Source organism: Nylanderia fulva, unplaced genomic scaffold (genome assembly GCF_048542155.1).
Source record: "Nylanderia fulva isolate GAGA-0341 unplaced genomic scaffold, ASM4854215v1 Scaffold2, whole genome shotgun sequence".
Taxonomy (NCBI): domain Eukaryota; kingdom Metazoa; phylum Arthropoda; class Insecta; order Hymenoptera; family Formicidae; genus Nylanderia; species Nylanderia fulva.
This window is the reverse complement of record NW_028190263.1, coordinates 4,354,430-4,380,975: the sequence shown is the minus strand read 5'-3', so window position 1 is coordinate 4,380,975 and position 26,546 is coordinate 4,354,430. Positions and strand designations below refer to the sequence as shown.

General features: G+C 33.6%; 3 protein-coding genes across 13 annotated transcripts; all 3 read right to left on the bottom strand.

Annotated features, from left to right (window-relative positions):
• Window positions 1-275: 275 nt before the first annotated feature.
• Window positions 276-20,516, bottom strand: ctrip (E3 ubiquitin-protein ligase ctrip). 8 transcript variants are annotated; one of them, XM_085481977.1, is made up of 25 exons: window positions 20,393-20,516; window positions 16,009-16,344; window positions 15,381-15,689; window positions 14,048-14,134; window positions 10,983-11,346; window positions 10,687-10,868; window positions 9,410-9,583; window positions 8,946-9,322; window positions 8,542-8,826; window positions 8,076-8,456; window positions 7,821-7,993; window positions 7,551-7,725; window positions 7,233-7,455; window positions 6,866-7,100; window positions 6,338-6,746; window positions 5,679-5,867; window positions 5,401-5,586; window positions 5,124-5,315; window positions 4,838-5,043; window positions 4,057-4,491; window positions 3,725-3,977; window positions 3,281-3,526; window positions 2,860-3,189; window positions 2,450-2,768; window positions 276-1,917 (listed from the first exon to the last, which is right to left on the bottom strand). In XM_085481977.1, the coding sequence occupies exons 2-25, from the start codon at window positions 16,313-16,315 to the stop codon at window positions 1,721-1,723; spliced, it is 6,234 nt and encodes a 2,077-aa protein (XP_085338103.1). In that variant the 5' UTR covers window positions 16,316-16,344; window positions 20,393-20,516; the 3' UTR covers window positions 276-1,720. The 8 variants fall into 8 exon arrangements, with proteins under 8 accessions (XP_085338103.1, XP_029174404.2, XP_085338109.1 ...); XM_029318571.2 differs by having other exon boundaries at window positions 4,069-4,491; XM_085481983.1 differs by lacking the exon at window positions 20,393-20,516 and adding an exon at window positions 18,400-18,571.
• Window positions 20,517-20,824: 308 nt separating this feature from the next.
• On the bottom strand, window positions 20,825-24,666 carry LOC114943039 (uncharacterized). 2 transcript variants are annotated; one of them, XM_085481970.1, is made up of 6 exons: window positions 23,003-24,666; window positions 22,825-22,910; window positions 22,428-22,743; window positions 22,283-22,311; window positions 22,055-22,171; window positions 20,825-21,946 (listed from the first exon to the last, which is right to left on the bottom strand). In XM_085481970.1, the coding sequence occupies exons 1-6, from the start codon at window positions 24,195-24,197 to the stop codon at window positions 21,272-21,274; spliced, it is 2,418 nt and encodes an 805-aa protein (XP_085338096.1). In that variant the 5' UTR covers window positions 24,198-24,666; the 3' UTR covers window positions 20,825-21,271. The 2 variants fall into 2 exon arrangements, with proteins under 2 accessions (XP_085338096.1, XP_029174438.2); XM_029318605.2 differs by lacking the exon at window positions 22,283-22,311 and having other exon boundaries at window positions 22,055-22,158.
• A 50-nt stretch (window positions 24,667-24,716) lies between these two features.
• LOC146723420 (follicle cell protein 3C-1-like) lies at window positions 24,717-26,474 on the bottom strand. Of its 3 annotated transcripts, none has more exons than XM_085481975.1 (4): window positions 26,410-26,474; window positions 25,190-25,456; window positions 25,005-25,076; window positions 24,717-24,906 (listed from the first exon to the last, which is right to left on the bottom strand). In XM_085481975.1, exons 2-4 carry the CDS (start codon window positions 25,448-25,450, stop codon window positions 24,802-24,804), a joined length of 438 nt encoding a protein of 145 aa, XP_085338101.1. In that variant the 5' UTR covers window positions 25,451-25,456; window positions 26,410-26,474; the 3' UTR covers window positions 24,717-24,801. The 3 variants fall into 3 exon arrangements, with proteins under 3 accessions (XP_085338101.1, XP_085338102.1, XP_085338100.1); XM_085481976.1 differs by lacking the exon at window positions 26,410-26,474 and adding an exon at window positions 26,110-26,128; XM_085481974.1 differs by lacking the exon at window positions 26,410-26,474 and adding an exon at window positions 25,591-25,722.
• Window positions 26,475-26,546: the final 72 nt, after the last annotated feature.

Genomic DNA, 26,546 nt, shown 5'->3' with positions numbered 1-26,546 from the left:
AATATATCTTGTTTGATAATATTAATGACAGTTTATAGGGATCTTGAATTATTACACATTTTATAAGGATATATCAATTTTCTTCCTATATTAAACGTATTTCTTCTTTCGACGAATCATATGCAAAATTTATACGCAAATTGTTTCTCGTTAAAAAATGGAAAATTGAAGAAATAATTATGCAAATATATCGTTTATGTTTCAAAAACGTAAAAATATAACGTAAACGACACGTTGTGTGTCAGTGTATGGTATATTTTTAAAAAATGCAGATGTTACGTTTTGGTTTATTAATAACATAAAGTAAATTGTAACTTCAGTTTTTCGTTGATACTCAAACGAGCCGATTGTTCTGGAAAATACAACAAAAATCGAGAAAACGCCCGCTATCGCGTGTGGACGAGATCATGTATTATACATTATATATACGAAAATTCACAATATAAATTTGAAACAAACGGTTTAGACAAATTGCTTCACACTGTTCCTTTCTCATAGTCTATAGATTCCCCGTTTCTATAACGACATAAAAAAGTAATATATACCTTGTATTATCCATTTGATACACCAACTTCACTTTCTTTATATCCGTTCTATTTTGTATCATACAGTTCTCTTACATTTTCTTTTTTTTTTTCATAAATACGACGATTTGCCTGTAAGTGAATGGATATCGGAATTTCCTTTCGATTCATTATGTCATGACGGCGATTCCGGCGATTCTGGTTGCACTCTCTTATATAGCTAAACAAAGTGTAATAATTGGACTAATTTATATCTAGAAAAAAATATCAAATAATATTAATAGATGTTACACATCGATTGAACTTAAATGTAGGAGTGTTGCGCAATATATGTAATTCGCGCATTGCATTTTCGGTTCTTGGAACTTAAAAAAACGGCGAACACGAAGAGATCGATTACAAAATAGAGAATAGCAGTCACTGTATATGTGTATCCGGAATATTAGTGTTGCTCTCAACATAAGACACGCGATTTTTGCGCGTTTCTTTACTGATTTTAGCTCGTGAGTTTATATTTTTCCGCGATCGTAGGACGCGGGGTATTGGCGATGTATGGCGATGCTTTTAAATGCACCACTGATATAAAATTTACTTATGTCTAGTAAACGTCCTTCCCTTTTTTTCTCTGTCGGACTATATTATATTTAGTTAGTATAGTGTTTCGTAGCAATATCATTTCTTGTTACTATTATATAAAGTATTTATATCGACTTGCGTATATTAAACTATATTTACAATCTTTTTCTTTTTTTTATTGTAACACATTGAAGATAAGTTTTTTTTTTTCCCTAAAACGAGGTTGCTCGCAAATCACTCGATTCCTAGCACCGCGAGAGAATAAACTCACGCAGTTTGGTTAATAATTATGCAGATTTGCACTTTCTTCCTGGTCAAAGTATATCACAATCCAAATATTGATAGATAAAGAAATATTTATAAATCACCAAAAAAAAAAAGAATTATTATTCCAATGTATAGCATTTTTATGAGAAATGAAAAAAAAGAACCTTTACAAGAGAAATTCATATAAGGAGTAAAACCATTGTCGTTGGATTTGCTCGCTCGCTAAAATGCGCATAATTTCACAAGACCTTGAATATAGTTCGGATAATTCTCTCGGCCTGAATAATATAAAAATAATACAAGTGATAATGTAATAAAGAAGAAAAAATGACGCGCCAATCTCCTATCCGTTTCTAGGAGAGATGGAACGAGTGTTGACCCTCTTGCGCAGCTATCCGCAACTTCTCCCGCATTATTTCCAATGTAGTATAATCAGGCAGTTTTAGGTAGTTGACGCAAGTCATTACTGATGGTAGAAAATCGTCGGTCTTCATAGATGGATCGAAAGTCTTGCGCACTATTGTTAACGGAGGTGTCAAGCTCTTGAAACCTGTAAACAAAAAATAAGTCGTGTGAATTTCATGGGTGTATACCTCTTTTACCAAATTTTGTTAAAAAAAATTCCCTGAGAATTATCTAATAAAAATAAAAATATAAAACAAAATATAATTTATTATAAACGTCTCAGGGAATACTAATTTAAATTATTTATTAAATAAATAAAGAGTACTAATTTATTTAAAGTGTCTTAAAAATTTGAACAATTTTCTATAAAATTTATAATTTATATAAGATCTTGATACTAAAAATAAATTGCAAAAAAAATAAGAACTTAAATATTGCCAAGATATGTTAGACATATGTTTAAGTGCTAAATAAAATTAAAATTAAAAAGATAATTTTTTTTTAAATTGTTTCCCTGAATCCAAATCAAATTCTATGAAGAATTTCTTGATTTTTCAAGGTTGAACGAAATTCCCCGAGAATATCAGGGGTTTCAAGATTTTTTCCCGGAAGCGAACACTTTGTTCTCTCATTATACAAAAATAAGAAAAAAAAAAATATGCCAAAAATATATCTACCTCCAACGGGCAAACGCGGCGAACCAGTAACAAACTGAATGAACTGTCGCTGTTCCTCGCTGTTGTATTTGGACATAACTTCGAACAGAAAACGGATGGCGCGTGAGTCAGGTGTGTAGCCGTGATCGGTCCTACAACACTCTGCAAGAGTTTTCACGTCCCACTGTCCGCCAGTTTGTGCGTGTCCACAGAATACCGCTTCCAGCTCCTCCGGGAAGAATAATCTCAATTGCGACGGAGGGAATACCGATTCGAAACCTTCCCGGAATGCTTCCATTTGTCTAAATACTCCTTCGTATAAGAACCAGTGTACTACTAACTGAAATTTTTATAGAAATTGCATGAATAACGTAATACCTTTCGAATCTACATCAGCGAAGAGAAGTGTTATCAATGCACCACTATATTACCTTGATATATTGATCCAAATTATGAATAGTGACGGGTATTTCACTGCCACCCTTTCTCAATTCAATGTTTTCGTAACCCGGCAATTCGAACACAAGGCCCAGATCGGAAATTGGGCAAGTATCTAAATCGAGCGCCTCGATTAATTGCACTTTTTCGTGCGGTCGTAATGTCTGATCCTTCTCTATAATCTCTTTTCTCCTCACAACCTCTTGAAGTTTACTGAGAGTACGATGTACGTCGGAACATACGTATGCCAAGTCTGCTAATGTGAGCGTATGCTCTTCTCCCAGCAACCAGCGATTGAAAGTTAAACTAAATGGCAAGTCCAACTGAAATGGGAAAAAAAAATTAAACATTACAAGTGTACAATTGAGATAAAATTCATTGCAAAAAACGTCACAGATAGATGTCGATTTTTACCATTCTGGAATCGTATATTGCCTTCGCCATAAATTTTCCAAGAAATTTGAACTTGGTTTTCAATTTTGCTAGATGAGATACTTTAGTATTCCATGGAATTGGCGCTGGAAAGAGCCCGTGTATAGAATTAACGTATCCATTTTCGGTAGGATTAGAACTGCCGTGCCATAGATCTAAATCGGCGCGTTGCAATTCCTTTGAGACTAGAGCGTAAAATTCCAAGGTTGGACCGAGGCCAGTACCAACCTATATACAACACGCAAGTTTGAGATTAGAAACATGTAATCAGATTTGATGGGAATATGAGATCTGTTCTTTTCAGCTGAACTGGCTACACTAATTCAAAGTCTATCTCTTTGGTTACAATATGGAGTAAAAAAAATAAATTAGTGCAGCCAGTTCAGCTGAAAAGAGCAAACCGTTGTATCTAAAGAAAAAGCCAACCTCATTAACATATTGCACTTCAAGTAGAGCCTTGTTAGAGGCTAAGTCTTGAATCACTTGCTCAGCTTGTTTAAGAATGTCTGTTCTTGAGATTGTCCTTTTTCTTCGTTCTAAACGTGGTGTAACACGCTCTTGGCTATCCGAACCGGAGAGTTCAGGCGCGGAATCCAAGAGACGTTGGAGAGCTCTGTCTCGATCGAATGACGTCGCGTACAGCAGTAGTTGCCTCGTTTCGAACGGAAAGAGGAAAGGACTGAAATTAAATAATTCAGGAATTTTATAAATAAATTCCGAATTATAAGCAATGAAGTAGACTAAAAAAATTGATCTACCATTGTACTAACCAGACAGTCGCGATCTGTTGTAACCAAGATGGTAAATTTCCAGTCATGATCACCAGCGGATCTTGCAACTGTCTGCTAGCTTTTGCAGCAATCTTATTGTTGATGAAATCTTGAGGCGACAGTAAGCTCATGCTCTTCAGATGAGGAAATAGTATACCCCAGTGACGATTGAGAGCGTGCAAAAGTCGCAGCAGACACAATCCGTCGAGGGAAGCGTCCGTGATAGTTACTGTAGATGGTAATGTGGGAGACAGATATGGCGCGAGGGGACAATGCTGTGGTGGAACAGTGCCTTCTAGCCAGAGACTGTCCTCTTTTCTTTTCGAGCTAATCTTTGTACTTTTTCCCTTGCCCTTTCTGCTATTACCCTGTGAACTCGAGCCTGATTTTGGAGAAGTTGCGGCGTCCTCTTCCGGTACAGGTCTGTGTATTAGAAATATATTTTTTATATATATATATATATATAATATAATTTTATATATATATATATATATTTTATATATATATATATATATATATATATATATATAAAATGTATATATAAATATAGAAGTAAAGAAGTATATATATAGAAATTTATATATAAAAATATCTTTTTGCTAATTAAATATTATTGTGAATAAGCTGATTAATGCTGCTAAAAACTCTCAATGAAACAAAATAGAGGAAAATTATATATATATAGTACTTTAATTTTGAGAATAAAAATATTGGTATAACATTGTGTAAAAAAAACCGTGTACACCCATTTTAGAATATTTAAAAATACCTGTAATATATCGTATGGGTTTGCACCCAAACCGCATCATGTCCTAACGGCGGTTCACTATCAGCCTCTGCCTCTGAATGATCCACTCCGGAACATCCAAATTGCCTGACCGCTTGATAAACCGTCATATTGAAGGGTAAAACTATGTCGCCAATTAAAAACTGAAGTTTATGTTTAGGCGGTCCCTGGCTAATCACAACTGCCGCCTTGAAAGAAAAAGAAACAAGAGATAACCACAAGTGTTGTCTCAGATTTTTATTATTTAAAAGTCGTGAAATATATATACCAAAGTATCGTCAATGTCATCTTCGCTGTTATCGTCGTCGCTGACCATTGAGTCAGCGTCGCGTATTCTACCATATCCACGTACCATTAAATAACGTTCAATTGCCTGTACTAAGGCAAGCGGATCTATCTTTACAGTACCACCCTTCCACTGTTTCAAATTGTTACAATCTGGATGCCGTTGAAGATTACACTGCGCAAGTCGATAAAACATTTGCGTTCATATTACGATATTTAAAACAACGAATCAATCTTGTATAAAAATTTCGTATAATTACCTTAAGTTGGTGTGTATTAAAGAATTTGAGAGCACTGGTACCACCGCGACCAGCACCAGAACCCGCGGGTAAATCGTGAACCTTCACCGGGAATTGTTCTAGCTGGGCAACACAACTGTTCAACTTCGCTACTAAAGCACCAAACGCTCCAGGATGAAGATCCATGATATCGTTGTTCTGTTGCATCTGGATAAAATATTACATACATTGCACACATACATATGTATATATTTATAACCAGATTTTTATTGGACAAGTATAAAATCGATTCTACTTACAGTGGACTCTGCAAACAATTTCCAAAACATACGAAGGCGGTCATAGCGATTGCCCGGCGCATCTATGGTAGTGAGGTAGTTTAACAGAGCCTTGATAAGACCACTGTAATTCATTTCGAAGGGCGATATATCACTCTCGAGGACTATATCTCGTAATTCCGTTAACGCTGACAACATTTCGTCCAGTTCCTGCAAAATCAATGTGGATTATAAATCAGTGAAGATATTTAAGTAGAAAATGTATATACAGTATTGGAAAAAAGGGTAAAATATTTTAAGGGGATTTAGTATGTCCAAAAACAAGTCGAAAAATCTTAATAAATATCGAATCCATAAATGAACCGTTTTTGATATTTTAATTTTTTTGTATACTTTTTTATTTTTATTATTTTTATTCTTTAATTATTTTATTCATGTGAATATAAATAAATTAAATTAAATTAGTAAATTAAATTATGAGATTTTACAAATCGAAAATGGCTCATTTGCGGACCTATCTTTATTAAAACTTTTCAATTTATTTTGAGACACTAAATCCTTTTAAAATATTTTACTTTTTTCAACATCTTTGTATATTATTAATAACACTGAAACATAAAATATACAAATACATTTTAGTAATATATCCGTGTAAGTATATATTTCTGTAATGTACTTACGTTTGATTGCAATCGCTGTATCGCAGCAGTCAGTCGAGCAAGAACCGTCAAAGCGGGATGCGAACAAGGCGCGTCGTCCTGATATCTTGCCAGGAATTGGGCCGCTTGCTCGCGCACCCACGTCTTTGCCTTGTCCCGATTTCCGCCAGTTAAGCTCGGATTACTCGGTGGTTTCGACAAATTCGTGGACGAACTCGAATCTCTCTTGTCGCCACTGGTACTGGATGAGGATGATTTTCGGCCCCATTTGGCTGGATTAAGATTCCCTAGAAAACGATTGTTTTTCGGAGTAAAACCGGTGAACAAAGATTCTGGCTGTTGTGTTTGTTGCGGTGTCGTGGTTCCAGCTAATCTCGAGAAACGACCTTTTTTATTTTGCCGTTTTTTCTTCAGCACATCACCAATTCTTCTATAATAAGTAAACAAAGCAACACATAAGTGTATATGAATAATAATAATAATAATGATACAATAATTATGTTAAAAACAATAAAATTCATCTTATCAGTAAAAACATCTTGTACTAACAGGTGAGCACTTTGTGGTGTACTTGATTCTTCTACGCTACTGTTTAACTCCGTTCTATGTGGTTCCAACGAAGCACTGATATTTGGTTTATATTGGCATGATGTAATTGTGCCGAATAATATGCCATTTGAAGATGGAGAGACAACCGGAGACGTGGCACTATTAGAAGACAACATTGCGGTGGAAGAAAGTGGTGTATTAGACGGACCTGGCTGTGGGCTTGGTAATGACGTACCTAAATGCAACATAAAATGGTACACTATATTTATTATATGTATATGACAAGTCATATAAAATATATTGACAATATATTACGTATTGAAAACTATAACAATGAGAACAATAGCAATGTATTAACGAAATTTACCAGAAGGGCACTTGGGTGGTGAAACACCAAGAGGTACTTCGGGATCTGCTAATTGACGAACTTGATGCAGCACGCCTTCACGATGAAAATGAACCCCAAATACTTGCGGCAACCTCTTCATCAAGATACTCGCCATTTGAAGAGCCCCAATAACTATACGCAAATCTTGCGACGCTAACATACCAGCTATATGAGATGAGACCACTTGATTCTTTAGAACATCCTGTGTATCAAGAAAAAATTTGCAGATAAATAATATTGTAAACAGAATAAAGTATAACTGTAAAATATACTAGTTTACTTAATATTTTATTTTACCTTAAGCAAATCTGTTGAAGCATAATACACCATACGAAGAAGAGCTCTAAGACATTTGCATTTTACAGCAGGTCCAGCTGAGCTACTATAAACTTCATATAGTACAGAGAATAAAGTTCGAATAAAAGACACTAGCCATTCGTTTGTTTCGATCACCGGAGGCACGACATCCATACTGCAATCAACGACAAAATAATTACATTAACAAAATATTACATGTTTGTAATTTTAGACACATTACAAAATATTCTATTGAAATATCATTTGTACCTAGATGAACAAGTAGGACTTTTTCCCTCGGTAGGATTGGCGTTTACTCTGCGAAATTTACTTCTTGCCATTCCTATATCCTCGTTAATTTGTTTCATCACAGTCAGATCTATAGTGTAAGTTCGTCCTAAAGAGGAAAGGCATATTTCGTCTTCGCCATTTTGAAACGCCATCTGAAATAATATGTACAATTAATACTTTGCATTTGTCGATTAGATGTATTCGTATATTGCAAATCGTAGAATAGAAAATCACCTCAATAATTCTAGAATCTATAGTACTGAACGGATGAGCACATTGTCTCTCGTCGCGCCATTCCCACTGGACAGTCTCCTGTTGATTGCTGGTCCTTTCAAGTAAACTATTTACACTGAATATTCCATCTGTCGGCAATGGAGGCATAAGTTCTTCGATTAAACAAGTAATTTCGAACCATTCCTGCGGTGTACGCGGTACTAATTCGACATCTTCCGTTTTCACATCGAGAGATCCAGTTAGAAGATAACTTAACGTGAAAGCTATATTTTGTTGCAGCAACAGCTGTGCCAAATCGGAACAGCGATTCGATATCACAGAGAGCATTCGTAATACAGTTATGAAATTGTTAGTGCTGTTAACCGGAGGCGTAATCATAAGCTATAATAAAAAGATAGGTATTAGTTTAAGATCCAAAAATTATTTCAATAACAATTATGTTGAACTTCAATAGTATAACACGCACCAGCTGTTGCAGATTTTGTAAAAGTTCGGCATTGATAATCTTATGCAGCATCATGGGATCATGTTGGAAACTGTCAACTAATCGACTGAATGCTTGACACACACACTCGACGCTCTTCTTATCTTGATTCGTCAATCTGCTCGTTAATAATGGTAAACTGTCTACTACCAAATGAAAATCATCAGGATGAAGATTCTGACAGCAGTTCGCAGTAATTGTTAATGCTGCACGTTGTGCCGTAATATTGAAGAAATCAACGAATTTTAAACAGGCTGACACCCCACCCTGGAAATTAAAAAAAATGTATTATAGTTATAAGTTATCAAGTCGTTTCGTTTGTAAAATATTAGGCGTAAAAAATGTTTAGCTTAATTTGAAATATCTTTTTTACAGTGAATACATACCGCGTGTAAGATTGTTTTGCTGTGCCTGCGTGACAACATGGCTAAAGCTGTTAAGCATTGTTCAGCTACGTCCATACATTCGATCGATTCGAGCTTTTGCAAGAATACCGGAACCGCATCCACCACAACAGTAGATGATCGCGGTAATGCTTCCATCATGTAAGTAAGGGCACGACACGCGTGAGTCATTATCGCAAAATTATGTTCAATTCCCAATAAATTAATTAAAGCTGCAACCACTTGCTTGACAGGAAAACCAGTTAAAGTATCTTCATTGCCCATTACAAGAATCTCGCCCATGTTCATGACGGCCTGCAATTGTTCTCCTTCGTCTTCGACAGCTTGTAAACCAGCTAACAATTGTTGAGCCTTAGCAGCTAAATAAAAGAAAAAAATATTGATTTAAATTAGTATAAATAAAAGTAATATTTTAGTAAGTGTAGGTCACACATGATGTATCATACCAGAACTTGCACCCATGCTTCTGTTAAGTAAGTGTTGCATCCGCGGTCCTAATGCACCAAACACATGCGGAGGTAATCCTCTGGCCTCCAACAGAGCTTGCAATCGTCCGACTTCTCCATCATCACTTTCACTATCACCAGTAGTTCCTGACATTCCAGATGGTCCTCCACTCGCTTCATATGTAAAGAGAAAAAAAAATTTATTTTTAATTTTACAATAAAATATATTAATCCTTTGCAAACGGATTTAACATCAAAAATTAATATATTAAAACGTATTATAAATTTTTACATGGTACATAAAAATTTCTTAATTAATAAAAATATTAGACAACTAAGATTTGAATAAGGTTCTTGTGATGTGACATTTATATTTTAAATTTAAACCAATAAATAAGAATCAAACGTAAATGATAGTGTATCAGTTTAAAAAAAGAATTAATTTTTATTGAAACTAATTATGTATGCACAGGACAGCAATTTTTCTTGATCCAAGATCAAGAAATTAAATAAATCTCAATTTGAGATTTTTTTAAATAAACCTCTTTGTTTTATCTAAAGACGCTTAGGCGAGAAAAATATCGGGACGAAGTTGTTGAATCAAGAATTGAATTGTCGATTTGCTCGTATCACTAAACTATTTAAACCCCGGGTGGCATCCAAAAAAACTCGGATTCGATTCCACGATTCAACGACTTCGCCCTAATATTTTTCTCGCCTAAGTTTCTTTAAGAGGAGATTTATTAAAATTAAACAGCTTTAATTTGAGATTTAACTTTAAAAGAAATAGGGGAGTTTTTATTAAAAAATCTCGAATTAAAATTGACTTAATTTTTAATATTAGGCAAAGGAAAATTGGTGTCCTGTGCATAAATAATCAGTTTCGACGAAAATTAATTCTTCTTTGAAATTACATTATTATCCACGTTTAGCTCTTATTAATCATTTAAATTTAAAATATGTAAAAATAATTTTTACGAAATTAATTCTTCCTTCAAATTAGCGCACATTATCCGCGTTTAGCTCTTATTAATCATTTAAATTCAAAATATGTGAAAAAACATTTGTGCTCTGACTATAAAAAGTTAAACTTATATTACATTTATATGACAACAAATTTATCGGACGTGCCAATTAGTCATCGGATAGACAATTGTTGCAAAAAAAGATTCCAGAGATTCTCTAGTTAAGAATCTCATTAATAGCTGATCAATATGTCCAATAAACTTCGTCGAATGTACTATCAATCTTAAGCTTATATATTAATGATATTTAACCTGTGGCAGATGTAGCAGTTGATGCAGACTCCTCCTCACCTGTAGTTGAAATTAACTGACTGCTAGGAATCGAGGATGATACTGACGTTGCGCTGATGGAATCATTGCCTAACATTACACCACCCAATCCTCCAGAGCCACTCTCAACCACCGGCTTCCTCACGCGCGATGAGGAGCGATGTCTATAACATGATAACCAGCAGGTATTATTAATATGTTATAATTAATTATAAAATCTTCTCGCTAAGTTTGCAATTAAGTTTTGAAAAAATGCTTATATATGTCCAATTAATTACCTAGAACTCGAACAGGCACCCGTTGTAGAGTCTTTCTTATGATGTTTCCCTGAAGTCTTGTTACTTGATGGCAGTTCCTTGGGTTGTTCGCCGGAAGCTTTCGCGCGGGAGCGTAGCAGGTGCTTATGTGTAGAATGAGGGTGTGCAGGGTTGGCAGAAGCGGCGGCAGACACAGGTGGATTGGCAGTGGCTGTCGACGCGATGCCACTCGTGCCTGCCCCGTCATGTGCCAACGCCCCCCCGCCACTCTCCGCAGAATTACTTGCTGCGTTACCCACTCTGATGCTGGATTTGACACCCAGAACTTGACTACTCGTACTGCTACTCGTTGCGCTACAGGCCGCACCGCCGTGAGATTTCGAATCTAAAATATCCAAATGTCACACAATCATTGAGATACATAGGGCAAAGATTGAGAGATTCGTTACATATGATAATCTAACTGCGCATATAGACTTTCATTGTTATGCAGATGTCGATATTGTATGTAGTATTTTTAATATTTACACTTTTACGCGTTATACGCATAAAAAATATATAAAAAAAAAAGAAAATGGAAGTCTTGAGATGTGTATATATGTATACACAATTACAAAAATCAAACATTTTCGCAAGTTTGGTAATTAGAGTGATGTATGACATCTATAATGTTTCATACAATTTTATGTACAATTTTTTTATCTGATCCATAGAAATGAATATCTTTATTTCTACACATTTTTAAAACTAAGCAATTTTACATAATTTCTTTACATAAATTTGTTTAACTCCACTTCTTCGTGCCACATGATTAGCTGATTAGCAACATTAAATGTTGCACATTTTACCTAGAACAATTTAGAGAAAACGAAATTGATTGTACTAATGAGTACTGCAATATTATTTAAATGCCACAACAATAGATAAAATATAAAAATTATTCAAAGAGAGACACAATGCCTCTATTTTAAACAAGTTTAATTCTTGTTTTCAATTTACAATATATGATTTTACATATGAGTAAAATTTTACGAAATTTTTCTTCATTATCTGAATGAAAAAACATTTTTCATCTCACTCATCAGATAGAGGATCAAGTAACAACACTAACGACCTTGTATTAACTCAGGTACTCGAAAAATACATGGGGTTTCTTTTTTGTAGGATTATTTGGAATAGATGGACTTCCTGTAAAAGATCTTTACGAAGGGTATCGATTCTATAACTTTTTCTAAAGTGAAAACGTGAAAAAATTACAGAATCGATATCCAGAACTTAAAGACTTCTTAGGATTATTGTGAAAACAATAAAAAGAAACACATGGCAAATATAAAAGCAACTGGACCATTTTTGATCATGACACATTAAAGATTTTTTTGCAAAACTAACATTTTAGTATCCTTTTACTAGATATAAACCACATATTTATAAATTCTGAAAACAATCAAAAATTAAAATTCATTTATAATAGAAATATTATTTTTTAAAATGTTAAGTTTTTATTAAAAATTGAATATTTTAATAAATATATTAATTTAAATACATTATAAAAAAATCGCGAAGAAAGAAAAATATATTTAACTTATTAAGACTCTTTAAATAAAATACGTGAATATATTTTCTATGCACTCTTTGTAAATTATTAATATACATAGTTTTAATATTTATTGAGCAAAATGTAACAAAGTACACATGGCTTTACATAAATTTTAAACTTTATAATAGTCAATTTTTCAGTAACTATAAAAGAAAAGAGATTAATAATTACATGTGATAAAAATTTGAGATAATTGCAATAAAAATCAGTTTTCAACAAACAAACAAAATTGTCTTATTAATATAAAAATCATTATAAAGAACAAAAAAAAAAATTTTTTTAATTAGTTACACAATATTTTGTTAATTATATTTAAATATGTGTCTTTAATTTTTTAATTATATTCAATCATTTCTATTAATTATATTTTTAATGAATTTACTTTTATTAATTATATTTCTATGAAAGAGATATCAGATTATTACATCTCATGGAGATGCATATAGAGTAATTACATGACTAAAAATGGCATATTCACAGGATTTCCGATATAACTTGAACAAATTATCGCGAATAATGTTTGCATTAAAAAACTCACAAAAAAAAACAAGTACAATTTTAGTAAAAAAAAAAACACTATATCATAAAATTTTTAAACATTGATTACAGGTATTTATATAATTGCATTAATATTTAAATAATACACGTTTCGAATCTATCTCGCACTTTCTTAAATTCAGCGCAATTGATGTAGACTAATATCTTAATAAAATTTAGAAGTACATATCAATTTTTGTTAGATTGTCTTGTACATAATACAATCAATGTAGAAATATTAATCAAGTAAAATGTGTAATTTAAAAAAAAAATTAAGTTATAAAGAATCATTTTAATTTTAAATTAAAAATATATAACATATAATAAATAAAAACTTGAACAATATTTTTGATATTTATCTCATAGTTACTTTTTTATATTTTATTTAATTATTAAAAAACTCTATAACATCTTATGCTGTATGATGTGTTTATAGGCAACTTTACGAAAATGTTTGCATAGTTTATAAAAATTTTAGCACAATATTACTCAAGATAATATTATAGCAGATATCACTGATTTTTTATATCCAATTGTAAAAACTATAAAAATAATATAATTTCGCTATATATACATAACAAAAAAGTTAAAAAAGATTTAAAGAATTTAGATTTTTAATGTCATGAGTAAAGTTATGACAATGTTTTTAAATCTTATAATAATTATCAAATTTAACAAAATACAAGTTGAGAGAAATAAAATTTAAGAGTTGATATTTTCCTTTCTTTCTCTCTAAATATATTTACATAACTAATGTCATGCATAAATGAGCTCAAGAAGAATTTTACCTGATATTAAATATAATAAATGATGATGCTTGCATATGGATGTAGGGAATAAATTCAGAATGGAGTTCAATGATTCTCTGATATTCGTTTAAGCTACTCGCATATTTGTAAGAGAACATAAGGGGAAGAAAATGTAGTACGAAGTGTGTACTCCTTAAGCTTACCTTCTTGATGGTAGGTTTGTGTTGATATTGGAAAAAGTGCTTTGACAGCAGACACAAATCCTTCCAGACATTCGCTCATCCTCTGGCCTAATGATACAGTCTGATCTATGACTCTTATTTTGATAATATTTGCATTTTCTAAATTTTATTATATTCCTATCTCTTGAAACATTTTCACTCTCTTTGATATGTGTTTTTAATGGCCTCATCATGATTCTTTTTAATTTAGACACAATTACATATAAAACTTTGTTGTAATACTTATAACTGATTATGATATTAGATAAAATAGTAGATAAAATAAATTCATAATATTAACATACAAATTCGCACAAATTTTTATTAATTAAAAATTGGAAAACAGGAATTGTTATATATAGAAGAAAGATTTTCATTGTTTTTTTAAATACTGTATCATAATAAATACTGTACGCTCACTGTGTGAGCGATTTCCGAAAATTGATTTTACAAAACTCTGTTAATAAGTTAGCGAACAAGTAGAGATGTAACAAACATGTATATGTGTAAATATAAAGATACACTTCATAAAGAGTCTTTTGTTGGGTGGTAAGATAAAATACTACCTAATTAAGCAATTTGTTCTTTCTTCTTCTTTGTATATGCTTTGTTGAAAAAATTACCTAACAAATTTATATTTATCATTATTTTTCTATAGCATTTTTACTATAAAATAATTAAATGTAACTTTGACAGAACAGTTAACACGATTTAAACACACACATAATAATTATGTCACTAATTAAAATTTTTAAAAAAATTACTTTCTTTATCGGATATTATAATGTTTGTTACAAATTATTCACACAACAATTTTATGTTTTCCTTCATGTTTTAAATTTCTTAATGTAAATTAAAATAGTATATATTCACACATTCATTAAGAGTTGTCTAATTAAGTGTGAGCGAGTGAGTAATAGCTCACATCGTTCTCTTATTCATCTCCTGCTTGTTCGCTCGTATGACGTCATAAATTATAGACTGCTCTAATTGAAATAATGAAGAAACATCTTTTTTATCTTTATAATATTTCTAAAAGATCAAGAAAATCAAAAATATATATTTTATGTATATAAAAAATAAATATTAATTTTTGTTTATATATATATGGTATGTATATAAATATAAATTATATAAACCACATATGTATATAAAGTCTTTGGTTCAAAGATATATACATATTTTGTTATCAATTTTAGGAGTTTATCTTTGAATGTAATCAACATAAGCAATCTCAAAACAGAATTGTATCTTCACCCAAATCACACATCACGTCTTGCAATTGATAATATTAAATATAAAAATATACACTAACCTCCTCTTCCTCTCGACGTGGATGGATGACTAGTGATTGGCGTCGCACTTGATGAAGCTACCAAGTTACTGTAGGTACTTGTTTTTCGGCTACCGTATCCACTAGGCAGTGACAGATCGTAACTGCTAGCTCCTTGTGTCAATGCTTGCGGGTTTTGTGGAGTACGAGAACGAGTCCGTGATGCCACACAATCAGTAGATGTTAAATTAAATTCTGGTAAATTCGTCCTAGCTGCGCTACGCACCCTTGTACTGCTACCACTGCTATAACTGGCTTGATGAATCTTATGATGCGATCTCCAGTCAGTATCTGTATAGCAATATTTCAATATGTAATTACTAATTATATCATATATTGCAATAGTTAATTACAATTTTACAATGAAGAAAGATAAAATTTTAGAAGCTCAAGTAATATGAGTGTAAGGAAAAATTAAAATAAGAAATTCAGTTACATATCATTATGCAATATTGGACAGAAATTAGCCAAGATTGCTCAATAGTATTATGACACATAAATTGATGATAATGATATGTCAAAAAGAAAGAAAAAAAGAACAACTTAAATGCTATTAATTATGCATATTGGAAATGGACATTCTATAATTGCATTATAAATGTACAATTACCTGGATAAGATTCTAAGCCACTTCCATGATTTCTTTGTTCACCTCTAATTCTGCCTTCCCCTTTGGAAGAATCAATCAAATGTGTGTGCGCTGTGTTATTATCAACTTGGGATGCTTGCGGGTCGCCAGTGGCTTGTCTACGTCTTTTCTCTTCTACTGTATCTGAGATTGCACCAGTACTTTGTCGTTTTCTATAACCACTGGAGCCACTACTAGAGCTTTTCCCCCTAAGTTTAGAGGTGTCTGCTGAAGCACTGGCCTTCTCTACAGACCCCCCTGATGACAACTGATCTTGTTGATCTGCCATAGATTAATCGACTCATGCCACTATTCTGTCTGTAATGAAAGAAAAATGTTTATAATATAAATAGTTAAATATAGCAATTTTTATTTGTATTTATATACAATTATATTGTAGTATGTAAAAGAGAGATAAGTAGGAAATAATTTTAGCTAGCTAAAAAGATTTCTAGACAATTTTAACAAATTTAATGTTTTTCTCAATAATTTCTATAAGTAAAATTTGACACAATAATGCTGTATTAATTTTCTCAATCAATTTTTCTATATACTTTCGAAAAAAATAAATCAGATGTTTTCAAAAATGAAACAGATGGTAGAATCAAGTATTAAATCAGTATACTTGTAAAAATGATCACGCAAGTAACATCTCTCCTTGTCCATGTAAATGTGTGTAATAATAATGAACAACAACACAATGGAAGCAAACGCAGCACGCGTTATTTAAAAATGAGATCGGTAGTACTTATATCGCGGATAGGCCGTGATACACGGAACAAGAGTTTCTCTCCGTTACGGCCTCCTTTATTGGAGGAAAACATTAACAATGCTATCGCTCGCACACGAAGCTGAGCGTTTACTTTCGATTATCGCTCGCATTCGAAATCCAAACCGTAAGTTCACACGTTCGCGACCGAGAGAGATAGGTGTATAGAATGGAAGCTTATTTTATTGCGCACGAACGGTCAGGTGTTCGCATTTAAATGAGCATACAATGGAAATTAAATGCCCCCTCCCCACCCAGTCGACGACGCTCAGCGAGATCCGAAGCTTACAACGTACGAGTTGTTGAAACAGCACGAATTTCTAACAAAAAAAAAATAATAATGATTTTATGCCTCGACGCGAGCCATATGCGCTCGGATAACAAGAGCGTGACTAAATAAAGCGTACGGTCGCGATACGCAATTAATGCTTTTTTCCCCCTCGCGTGAAACCCAACCGAAGGAGATAGTAACGAACCCAGAATCATAACAAACAGTACGCGACTGCTGGCTGATTGCTCCGTCCATCCGATATCTCACTGGTCAACGCGGAATTGTGCCGTTGACATCACGTCCCTTCTTGCCCCTTTCTAGCACCCGACGACGACGATATATATATATATATGTGTGTGTGTGTGTGTGTGTGTGTGTGTGTGTGTGTGTGTGTGTGTGTGTGTATATATATATATATATATAATGATGATGATGATTACTTCAGTCGCGACAAAGCACGATAAAGACACGAGTCATCAGCTGCAGCAGCAACAGAGAAGAGAGAGAAATATATATATTATATATACATACGTATATGTATATATTCCCGAAAGCCCGAATTTGTGTAGCGTAACAAAGAGACTCGCTCGCTCGCCACCATTTGCTCGCGATCGAGTAATGGAGGACGGGGTTTCTCTCCTCCTGTCCTGCTCTCGCACGCGCCTCTCTTCTCTCGCTCGCTTGTGACCTCAGGTTGAAGTCCTCCAAAAAAGAGAGAAGCCCCCTCCCTCCTACTTCCTTACCCTTATCCCTACGCCCCTGTCTCCTCGTCGTCGTCGTCGTCGTCGACCTCCTCCTCGTCCCCTGCCCTTCCTACCCACCCACTCTCGTCCGCCCCACGCACTCTTTTTCGTCAGGGACTCTTTTTCAAAAACAGTTAACCCAAGTGTGCGCATGTACAAGTATACGTGTATACGTCTACCTTTACCTGAATGTGGGAAAAACATGCCCAGGGCATCGCGACGACCGGAGCTATCCTCTCTCAGCTTGGTGGAACGCGAGCCGAGGAGAACCTTCGTTCCCCTTCGTTTTATCGTTGCATACGGACACATACACACGCATGCACGCACGCGAAGGATATCGAGAAACGAGCGAGAGAGCGTTCGTGGCTACGTCCGCGCACGGCGCACAAGAGAATGAAACGCGTACACACGCCACCGATCATATATATATATGCATATATGTATATATATATGTATATATATATATATGTATATATAAAGAAACAAGAGGAAACAACACGGCGAACGAACCGCGACGCACTGAAGGCGACTCGGCGGAATGCGACGACTGTCGACCGTCGAGCGAGTCTCTCGGAGACTCTCTCTCTCACCCGAGAGGTTGGTTAGGACTGGCTGCAGGACGCTCCGCCCCCGTCGACCCAATGTCACAAGCCAGCGGAGCGAGCTCTAGCTCGCGACGCAACGAATACACGCACGCACTCGACTCACGCAGCCTAGCGAGGAACAGACACGCGCACGCACGCACGACGAGTGAGCGGACTCGCGACGGAGGGAGAGAGAGAGAGAGAGTTATTCTCCTCTCCGATATACGTTCGGAAACCTGCCGCTCGCAGAGAAAAACCCACCGCGCTCTCTGCGCATGCGCGTGAAACCTGCGCGACTGATCACGTGATCACCTGGCTTTCCCAGGCTTGTGCCTAGAAGTGCATTTTTTTTTCTTTTTTTTTCTATCAAGAATAATATTACAAATGCGTGTTATTTTAATTTTGCAGAGGAAAGAAATATTAGTATATTTTATTGAATGGTGATATAAACAAGAAAAATATTTTGACAGGAGAAAAAGTATGTTATTTTAATTTTGCAGAGGGAAGAAATATTAATATAATATTCTATTGAATGAATGGTGCGATATAAATAAACAAAATTTTTACAGGGGAAAAGTATTTTATTTTAATTTTGCAGTAGGAGGAAACATATATATATATATATATATATATTAATATATTCTATTGAGTAAATGATGTAAAATAAATTAAAAAAAATATATTTTGACAGCGGAGAAAGTATTCGACGCGATTTATGACAGTTCGCAACAAGATGACAGAAACTTGAAATAAATTAAAAATGAATGACACTTCTCTCTGCGCATGCGATTTCGAAGCACTGTGCCGTCACTGACGTTCGCGGCTCGGCGCGAACGGCCATCTTGCTCGACCGTTTTTTAAATCTTCATTTTCACTGCGAGTCGCAAAAACCGGGCCCGACGTTGGCCGAGTTTGCTTACGTAAATTGAGCTCTTCCGAGATAATCGAAGCGACGATACTTTTCGCGCGTCGCGCATGTAATATTATCCCTATCTTTTGCGTAACTGATCGATCGATCGAATTCTCCGTCGTAGGAAAAAAAAACCATTGCAACGAAAAAAAAAAAATATATGTATATATATGACGATGTTCACCTCTCTCTTTCACGTATCTCTCGCACGCCTGGCGTTTATGTAACGCACACGTTTATATGTATTTACCGTGGACGTGCGCGTTATCGCCAACGGAAATTGATGACGCTCGCGTGAAATAGTTTTGTCATCGTTCACCTTTAACGTCGAAAAGCGGAAGAGATCATCTCTATCGTAGTTCATTCGACGTATCACTTAATAAAATAAAATACTCGCGAAAATCACCTCGAATATATGTACGGGCGAATAAATTATAAATATACTTTTGAGCTCGAAGGAAAAAAATGTCCAAGCCCACGAAATTTCCAAAGCAAACAAAAATCACTCGCCCTATCGTTCCCGAACGATAAAACCCTTATCTATCGCCTCTCGTTCGATCGGATCCGCTGCTGCGAAGTGACGAGGCGCGTTTACATAAAGCACACGTTTGCTCGTTTCAAGGTCTAATTGATCGTGCACGCGTATATTCGAGGCGATCGAAATTGTATATGCGCCACTGCGACGATGTGTAGGAATTACACGGATATGACGACGACGACGAGGGCTTGTTGCGTCGCGTCTCTCGGTGGAACAAAGACAAAAAAAAAAAAAAACGGGAGAAGAGCGCAAGCGAACGAGAGAATAAAAAAAATCGCCTAACAGATGTCAAGATTTTGGCTGCTCCCGATCTCGGGCAGAGATGCAGCCACGATTGGCTGGAGAAAAGAAATACGTCTGACCGCGATCAATCGGTCGTTAATAAACGGTGTCAAAACCTAGAACATAATGTCAAAATAGCTCTCCGAGCCCCGAAGAGGGAGATCAGCTGGTTCGCGTTTTTCGTCTCGTCGCACGCGACGCGAGATCGCTCGACCCCTTAAATCGGCCCTTCGCCCAAGCTACGTGAAAGAATGAACCTTCCTACTCACCGCAAAAAGGGAGCTCCTCCCTGGAAGTCGGATTCCAGTTACGCAATGCGATGCGCGAGGGGACACGTGAAAATACAGAGTGAGCTGTCAAGTCGATCCGTTTGCGTCGTCTGCTACCGCGAGATATCTCGACCCGAGTGTCGCGTTTCGGTCGACACGCAATGACGTTTGCGAGGAGGTGCGTTTACTTTTCGTCCGTCAACCGCTTCGCGTTCGCTGATTGGTGAACGCGCCGCGACCCGTCCGCGCCGACCAATCAGCGGGCTGGACGAGAATGATGTTTGCGACTCATCGTTGACGTCGCTCTTCGTAGCTCCGTTGCGAATCCGCCTGTTCGGCGTTTATCGTGATTTGACAAGATGTAGTGAGGTTATGTCAAAGTCTTCGATTTATAATTTTATTTTAAAGATCCTGTTATATATTCGCGAGGTAAGCCATTCGAGAAAATATTTTGTATTGCTCGTAGTAATTTTATTACACTTGTTGCACATGATTTAATACTTTGGAATTATTTAATTTTTTTTTTTTTGCGAAAACTATCGACATCTCCTATAAAAATTTATGTTAGTGACAAGTGTATATAAATTGGGGTGATTAGATATTATGCTTATTATTCGATTATTTCTAAGTTAATAAGTTATTTGGTAGAGATTATTATACAATTAGCAAAATATTTTATATTTTGCGCTCTAGTTGATGTACATATAAAGATGGTGTATATAATCTATTTATGATAATCACAGTTAAAGCAATAACATTTTTACATTTAGAATAAATATCTATATATATTTTATCTATAATCTTAATCAATAATGTTAATATTTTGTATTGTTAGTTTGTACTATCACATTACAACAAAAAAGGTATACACATATTGCTTCATTTTCTATCCATACCATATAATAATTCCTTCAATGACTCTTCATTTATAGTTTGCAAAGTATCGGTACCATCTTTTGCGCGATTGAAGCTTTGTTCTATGTCTGATTCCACCATATTCATTTGCACACTGTCAGAGACTTGTGGAAAATTGGTGTAAGAATCTATCGAATTTTCTTTATGTTTAGGTGAAGATACTCTCAAATGTTCTATCTCGAAAGTAGATGATATGCTATTCTCGAGAGGAGACATCACCATGGAGAAAAAATTATTAGTGTTTTTTATGTCTATTTTTTCATTATCTGATTGTATTTTCTGAATTGATTCTGTAGATTCTTCAAGTTGTACAGAGTTAAAGTTGTTAGCACCCTCTGAATCTTTGTTTGTGTTATCGGCATCTCTAAATTCCACGTTTTCTTCTTTTCTTTCAGAAGATACATTGTTTATCTCTGACTGTAGCGCTAAAACATGTTGTCCTTGGGCGTTTATTATCAACACAAACTTATTTTTCTCATTATCGTCGACAGTCGTCGTCGATTGACCTTCTTGAAAGGTATTGGTCTGCAGCCTGATTGCATTGTCATCAGCATCTTGCACATCTTGTGCAATCGTGTCAAACGATTGCTGGATGTTGCCTGATGTTTGTATATGACATTTATGAGTTCTTTGACTCACCTGTAAAAGTAATTCACGTATAAAACTTATTAAAAGAAAAATATATATTGTAATTATTAATGTATATAATTATAATATATATTGAAATATTTAACGATTATTTTCTACCTTATATCGGAAGCTTTTGCCACATGATGTGCATTTATAAGGCATCACTCCTGTGTGAATTCGACGATGGACTAAATACGAAACACGTTGACGAAAACATTTTCCTGCAGAAATTAGTATGGCATTGTAGGACGATTATTATCATCATATTATTACATATAGCTTTGTACATTTACAAAATAAAATGCACAGTATTTTTCATAGGAATTACCTGCTTTTATTAAGCACATCATGCACAGCACATAATATTGCAGACACTACATAAACAAAATAATTTTAATATTAATTGATTAGTTGATCACCAAACAAAGTTAGATAGATTATTAATATTCCACTCTAACTCATTTATAATGATCATTTTCCTATGACATACCACAAGTTTCGCATGCAAAAGGTTTCTCTCCAGTGTGAATCCTCTCATGATTGTGCAATGTTGAAAGTTCTTTAAATGATCTACCACAAGTTGCACAGTTGTGAGGTTTTTCATCCTTATGATAAAATCTATGCTTATGATATGATTGCTGAAAGGTGAAACTCTTGTCACAAATTTTACATTTATATGGCATTTCTCCTGAATGCAGTCGTTTGTGTTTTTTTAAAAAATATTTTGTTGTAAACATTTTGCTACAAGTATCACATTCCCACTGTTTGCCTTCATGGGTTTTCAAGTGTTGTATTACATGTTGCTCCTGAAACGAGAATATAAATTATTAAGAAAATTATTAAGTTTGTGAAAATTGTGTGTGAGCAAAAAAGAATAATATCCTCACTTTCTTAAATTTCTTCCCACATGTAGGGCAAGTATATCCAGCATCACTGCATGTAAGTTCAATCTGGCCATCTTTTGAAAGAGTAGCTGTTACATAAAATAATGTGAAATTTGTTGCGTTTGTATTTAATTAATTAAGTAAATAAATTGTATATATAATAATTTGACAAATTGCTTGCCTAAATTGTGCCCAACGTGAGCTACTCTCATATGTACCATTAAACTGCCTCTCATTTTGAATGTTTTAGAGCATAAATGACACGAATAATTTTTAAGAACTTTGCCAGAGATATTATTTGAATCTTGCTCATGCACTAATTGTTTATGCAAAGCCAAAATATTGGTGTCAGGAAAGTGGAAGCCACATGTGTTACATCGTTCTGTCTTTTCTTTTGGTGCTATGGTTCGAAAAACTTTAGTACATGTCTGGGATAATGTTTCTCTGTGTTCCGAATTTTGATCTTGATATTCAGCATTTGTCTCAAACACAGTCTCTCTTGTATCAGATAAACTTTGTTTATCATTACATTCTTCTGGTGATACATTTGCACAAACTATATTCTGAATTGATTGAAAATTTGTGAGATTATTTTCTTTTTCAATTAAACTTATCAGTCTTTCCTTTGCGACACATTGGCTGTTATTCGATTCACATTTTTTTTCAATATCTTCGTAGATGTTGTTATCTGTACTTTCTGATGCTTTTGTCCCAGTGATTAGGTCTGATATAGCTTTTTCTGCCTGTGCATTTTCTGTTATTATATTTAAATGTTTAATAGTGTCATTAGAAAAAAATGGCATTGTACAATCTGTTTTTAATACATCTTGCTGCAAACTTGCAGTTGGTCTTAGCACTACATTGTGATTTTCGTTTGATTCTGGAAAGATATTTACTTTTATCACATCATAATTATAATCTGACATGAAACTGTGTTGATTTACATTTTTAACTGATAAGTTTTGATTTTGTGTTTGAGGCTGTGAATTTACAACAGGGATATTGTTCTCTGTACTTGCTATTCCAGAATCTGATGGCTCCGAGCTATTGTTATCATTTGAAATTTGCGTCTTATCTGGTTGTGTTTTTAATACATTCCAATCTTGATGTTGCAGAGCAACATTGTGTGCATTATGAACTGCAACCAGATGCTCATTGGGAGCAACATATTTAGACGATTCTACCGTATTATTACTCAGATTGATTGTATGACTAAATAAATGTATAGTTAATTTATCTATGCCTAAGAGCACTTCGTTACAAACAGGGCATATGAGAGGTCGAGTTGCCACACTTACAAGGCCAGCTCGTAATGCATCAAGTGTCAAAAATCCAGGTTGAGAACACAATGGACATGCTAATAGTCGTGCGCACATTTTTGTATTTGTTGATTGTAGCTTTTAATTATATATATGTATATATATATATATATATTATATAATTATATATTTATTAATCTTTATAAAGTATAATTCATCCTTGAGTATATGAGACTTGATTTATGATGACTTGTTTAGTTCAAATATCTCCAATTTTACAGGATAAGCATCGTGATTATAAAATTCTAACAAAAAATAATACGTATCATTTAAAGCTGGCATTGTAGTCTTATTAAAATTATTAGGGTTATACTTGAACTTGACCTAGTAATTTATAAAATAGAATTCAGTGATATGTATAATCTTTTTCAATGAGATATTTCCATAAAATCTTATGAAATATTATAAATTCTAGACACTGACACTGTATACAAAATTCTCACACCTCCAGATCTAAATATAGAAAGATGGTTTAAGATATCTGTGCTGAATTCTTGTGTGTCTTTGTAGAGTGTGTCTTATGATCAAGAAGCTATATTTAGAAAACTGGTGGGATATTCAAAATACCAAAGTATATCAAGTCAATATATATTTATTAAATATCTCGTATAAATTGTCAAATTTACAGTAATTTTATTTTGAAAAAAATCTCAAGTTTACTTTAATTACATTTATATGGTGAGCCATTTTTACAACAATATTCTCTACCAGCAGATAGATTTGTATTTATCCATTCATCCTTGCAATTTTTGATAAAAAGATAAGCCTGAAAAAATGTGTAGTTTTAATGTAGAATGTAATTTTATTTTTATAATAATATCAAGAATAGAAACATAATAAAATTAATTTGAACCCAATACTCACTCTTTCTTTGTAACAATCACGATCTAAGGAAGCACAAAGCATTGTCTGACTGTTTGGTAAATATTTTACTATCTGTAAAACATATAATTTTGATTAATTATTATTAACGAGTACTTAAACTCGTAGTAAAAAAATTATATAATGTAGAGAAATGTTCAAGACAATACTGTAATTTAAAAACTCACAGCTTCAAGACATTTGCTAGTGCAAAGCTTGTTTCCATAAGTATTACATGGTAGCAAATCAGGGTGTTCATGTAAAATTGCAGGATATCCTTTAGGCTCTTCTTTGCTTCCTTTTGTAAATTGTCCGCTTAAAAATACACCACAGACACAGCCAATTGGCTCTTCACTTGATTTTGATGAAATAATATTTGTATCAGTATTGTTCTTTTCTGCATAAGAGTACGATATGCAAAGAGCCATCATCACTAATGCTAAATACATTTTGGCCTGAAATATAAATTATAATTAACAATATTTTTTTTATCAATCTTATGATTTTACTATTATGTTAACTGTACTCCAATTAATTATATTAAATATTTTTGAAATATTTAAAAGACTAAAATAAAAAGAAAGAATACTTTTAAAATATTTTCTTCTTAAAAATATCAGGATAATTAAATATCGATAATTAAATTGTATCCACTACAGAAAGAATTTCACTGTATGTTCACTCTTCACAGAACTTCATTCAAATGTAATAAGACGGATGCCTTAAATCTTATTAAAGTCATATTATGTTGCAATATTATAACAAATATGGGGTCACATAGAATGCTTGCTAAGCAAAACTTTAAATTCCAAATATAATAAGAATTTCATTTTAATCGTTTGTACTTATTCATCACTGGAATGTACACGAATGAATAATTTAAATGTTTAATGAAAATTTCAATGATAGTCGAGCAATAAAATTGTTTATTACTTCAGAGTTTGAGAAATTTATTAATAATGAATAATAAAATTAATAAATTATATATAATTATTAATTATACATATCTCATTTATATATAAAAATAAATATAAATTATTAATAAAAAATATTCATAGAAATATTATATTATAAAATAAATAATTTTATTAATGCTCAAAATTTTTACATTTTTGTTATATTGACAATATTTTTCTCATAACTTTTGCTTCTCCTTCTAGTACAACTTTATCTCCATTAGCAATACACATATATTCACATTTAATAATTTTTCTTACTGATACAATTTTTACTATTACTTCTACAGAGTCACCAGCATAACATGGTTTAGGAAATGTGAGAGTTTGTTCAATAACTATAGTGCCTGCTCCAGGTAATTTTGTACCAATTAATCCTGATACTAGGCCATTGAGCAAAGCACCGTGTGCAATTTTTCTTGCTGAGTCAATATGTATTGGATTATAATCACCTGTTAATTCAGCAAATTTGAGTATGTCATCATTTGTTATCACTTTGAAAACTGACACTTGATCGCCTTCTCTCAAATTGTTCATTGTTGTATTAGCAAATAATCTTATTTTTGAAGGGGTTTTCACAGAATAGTTT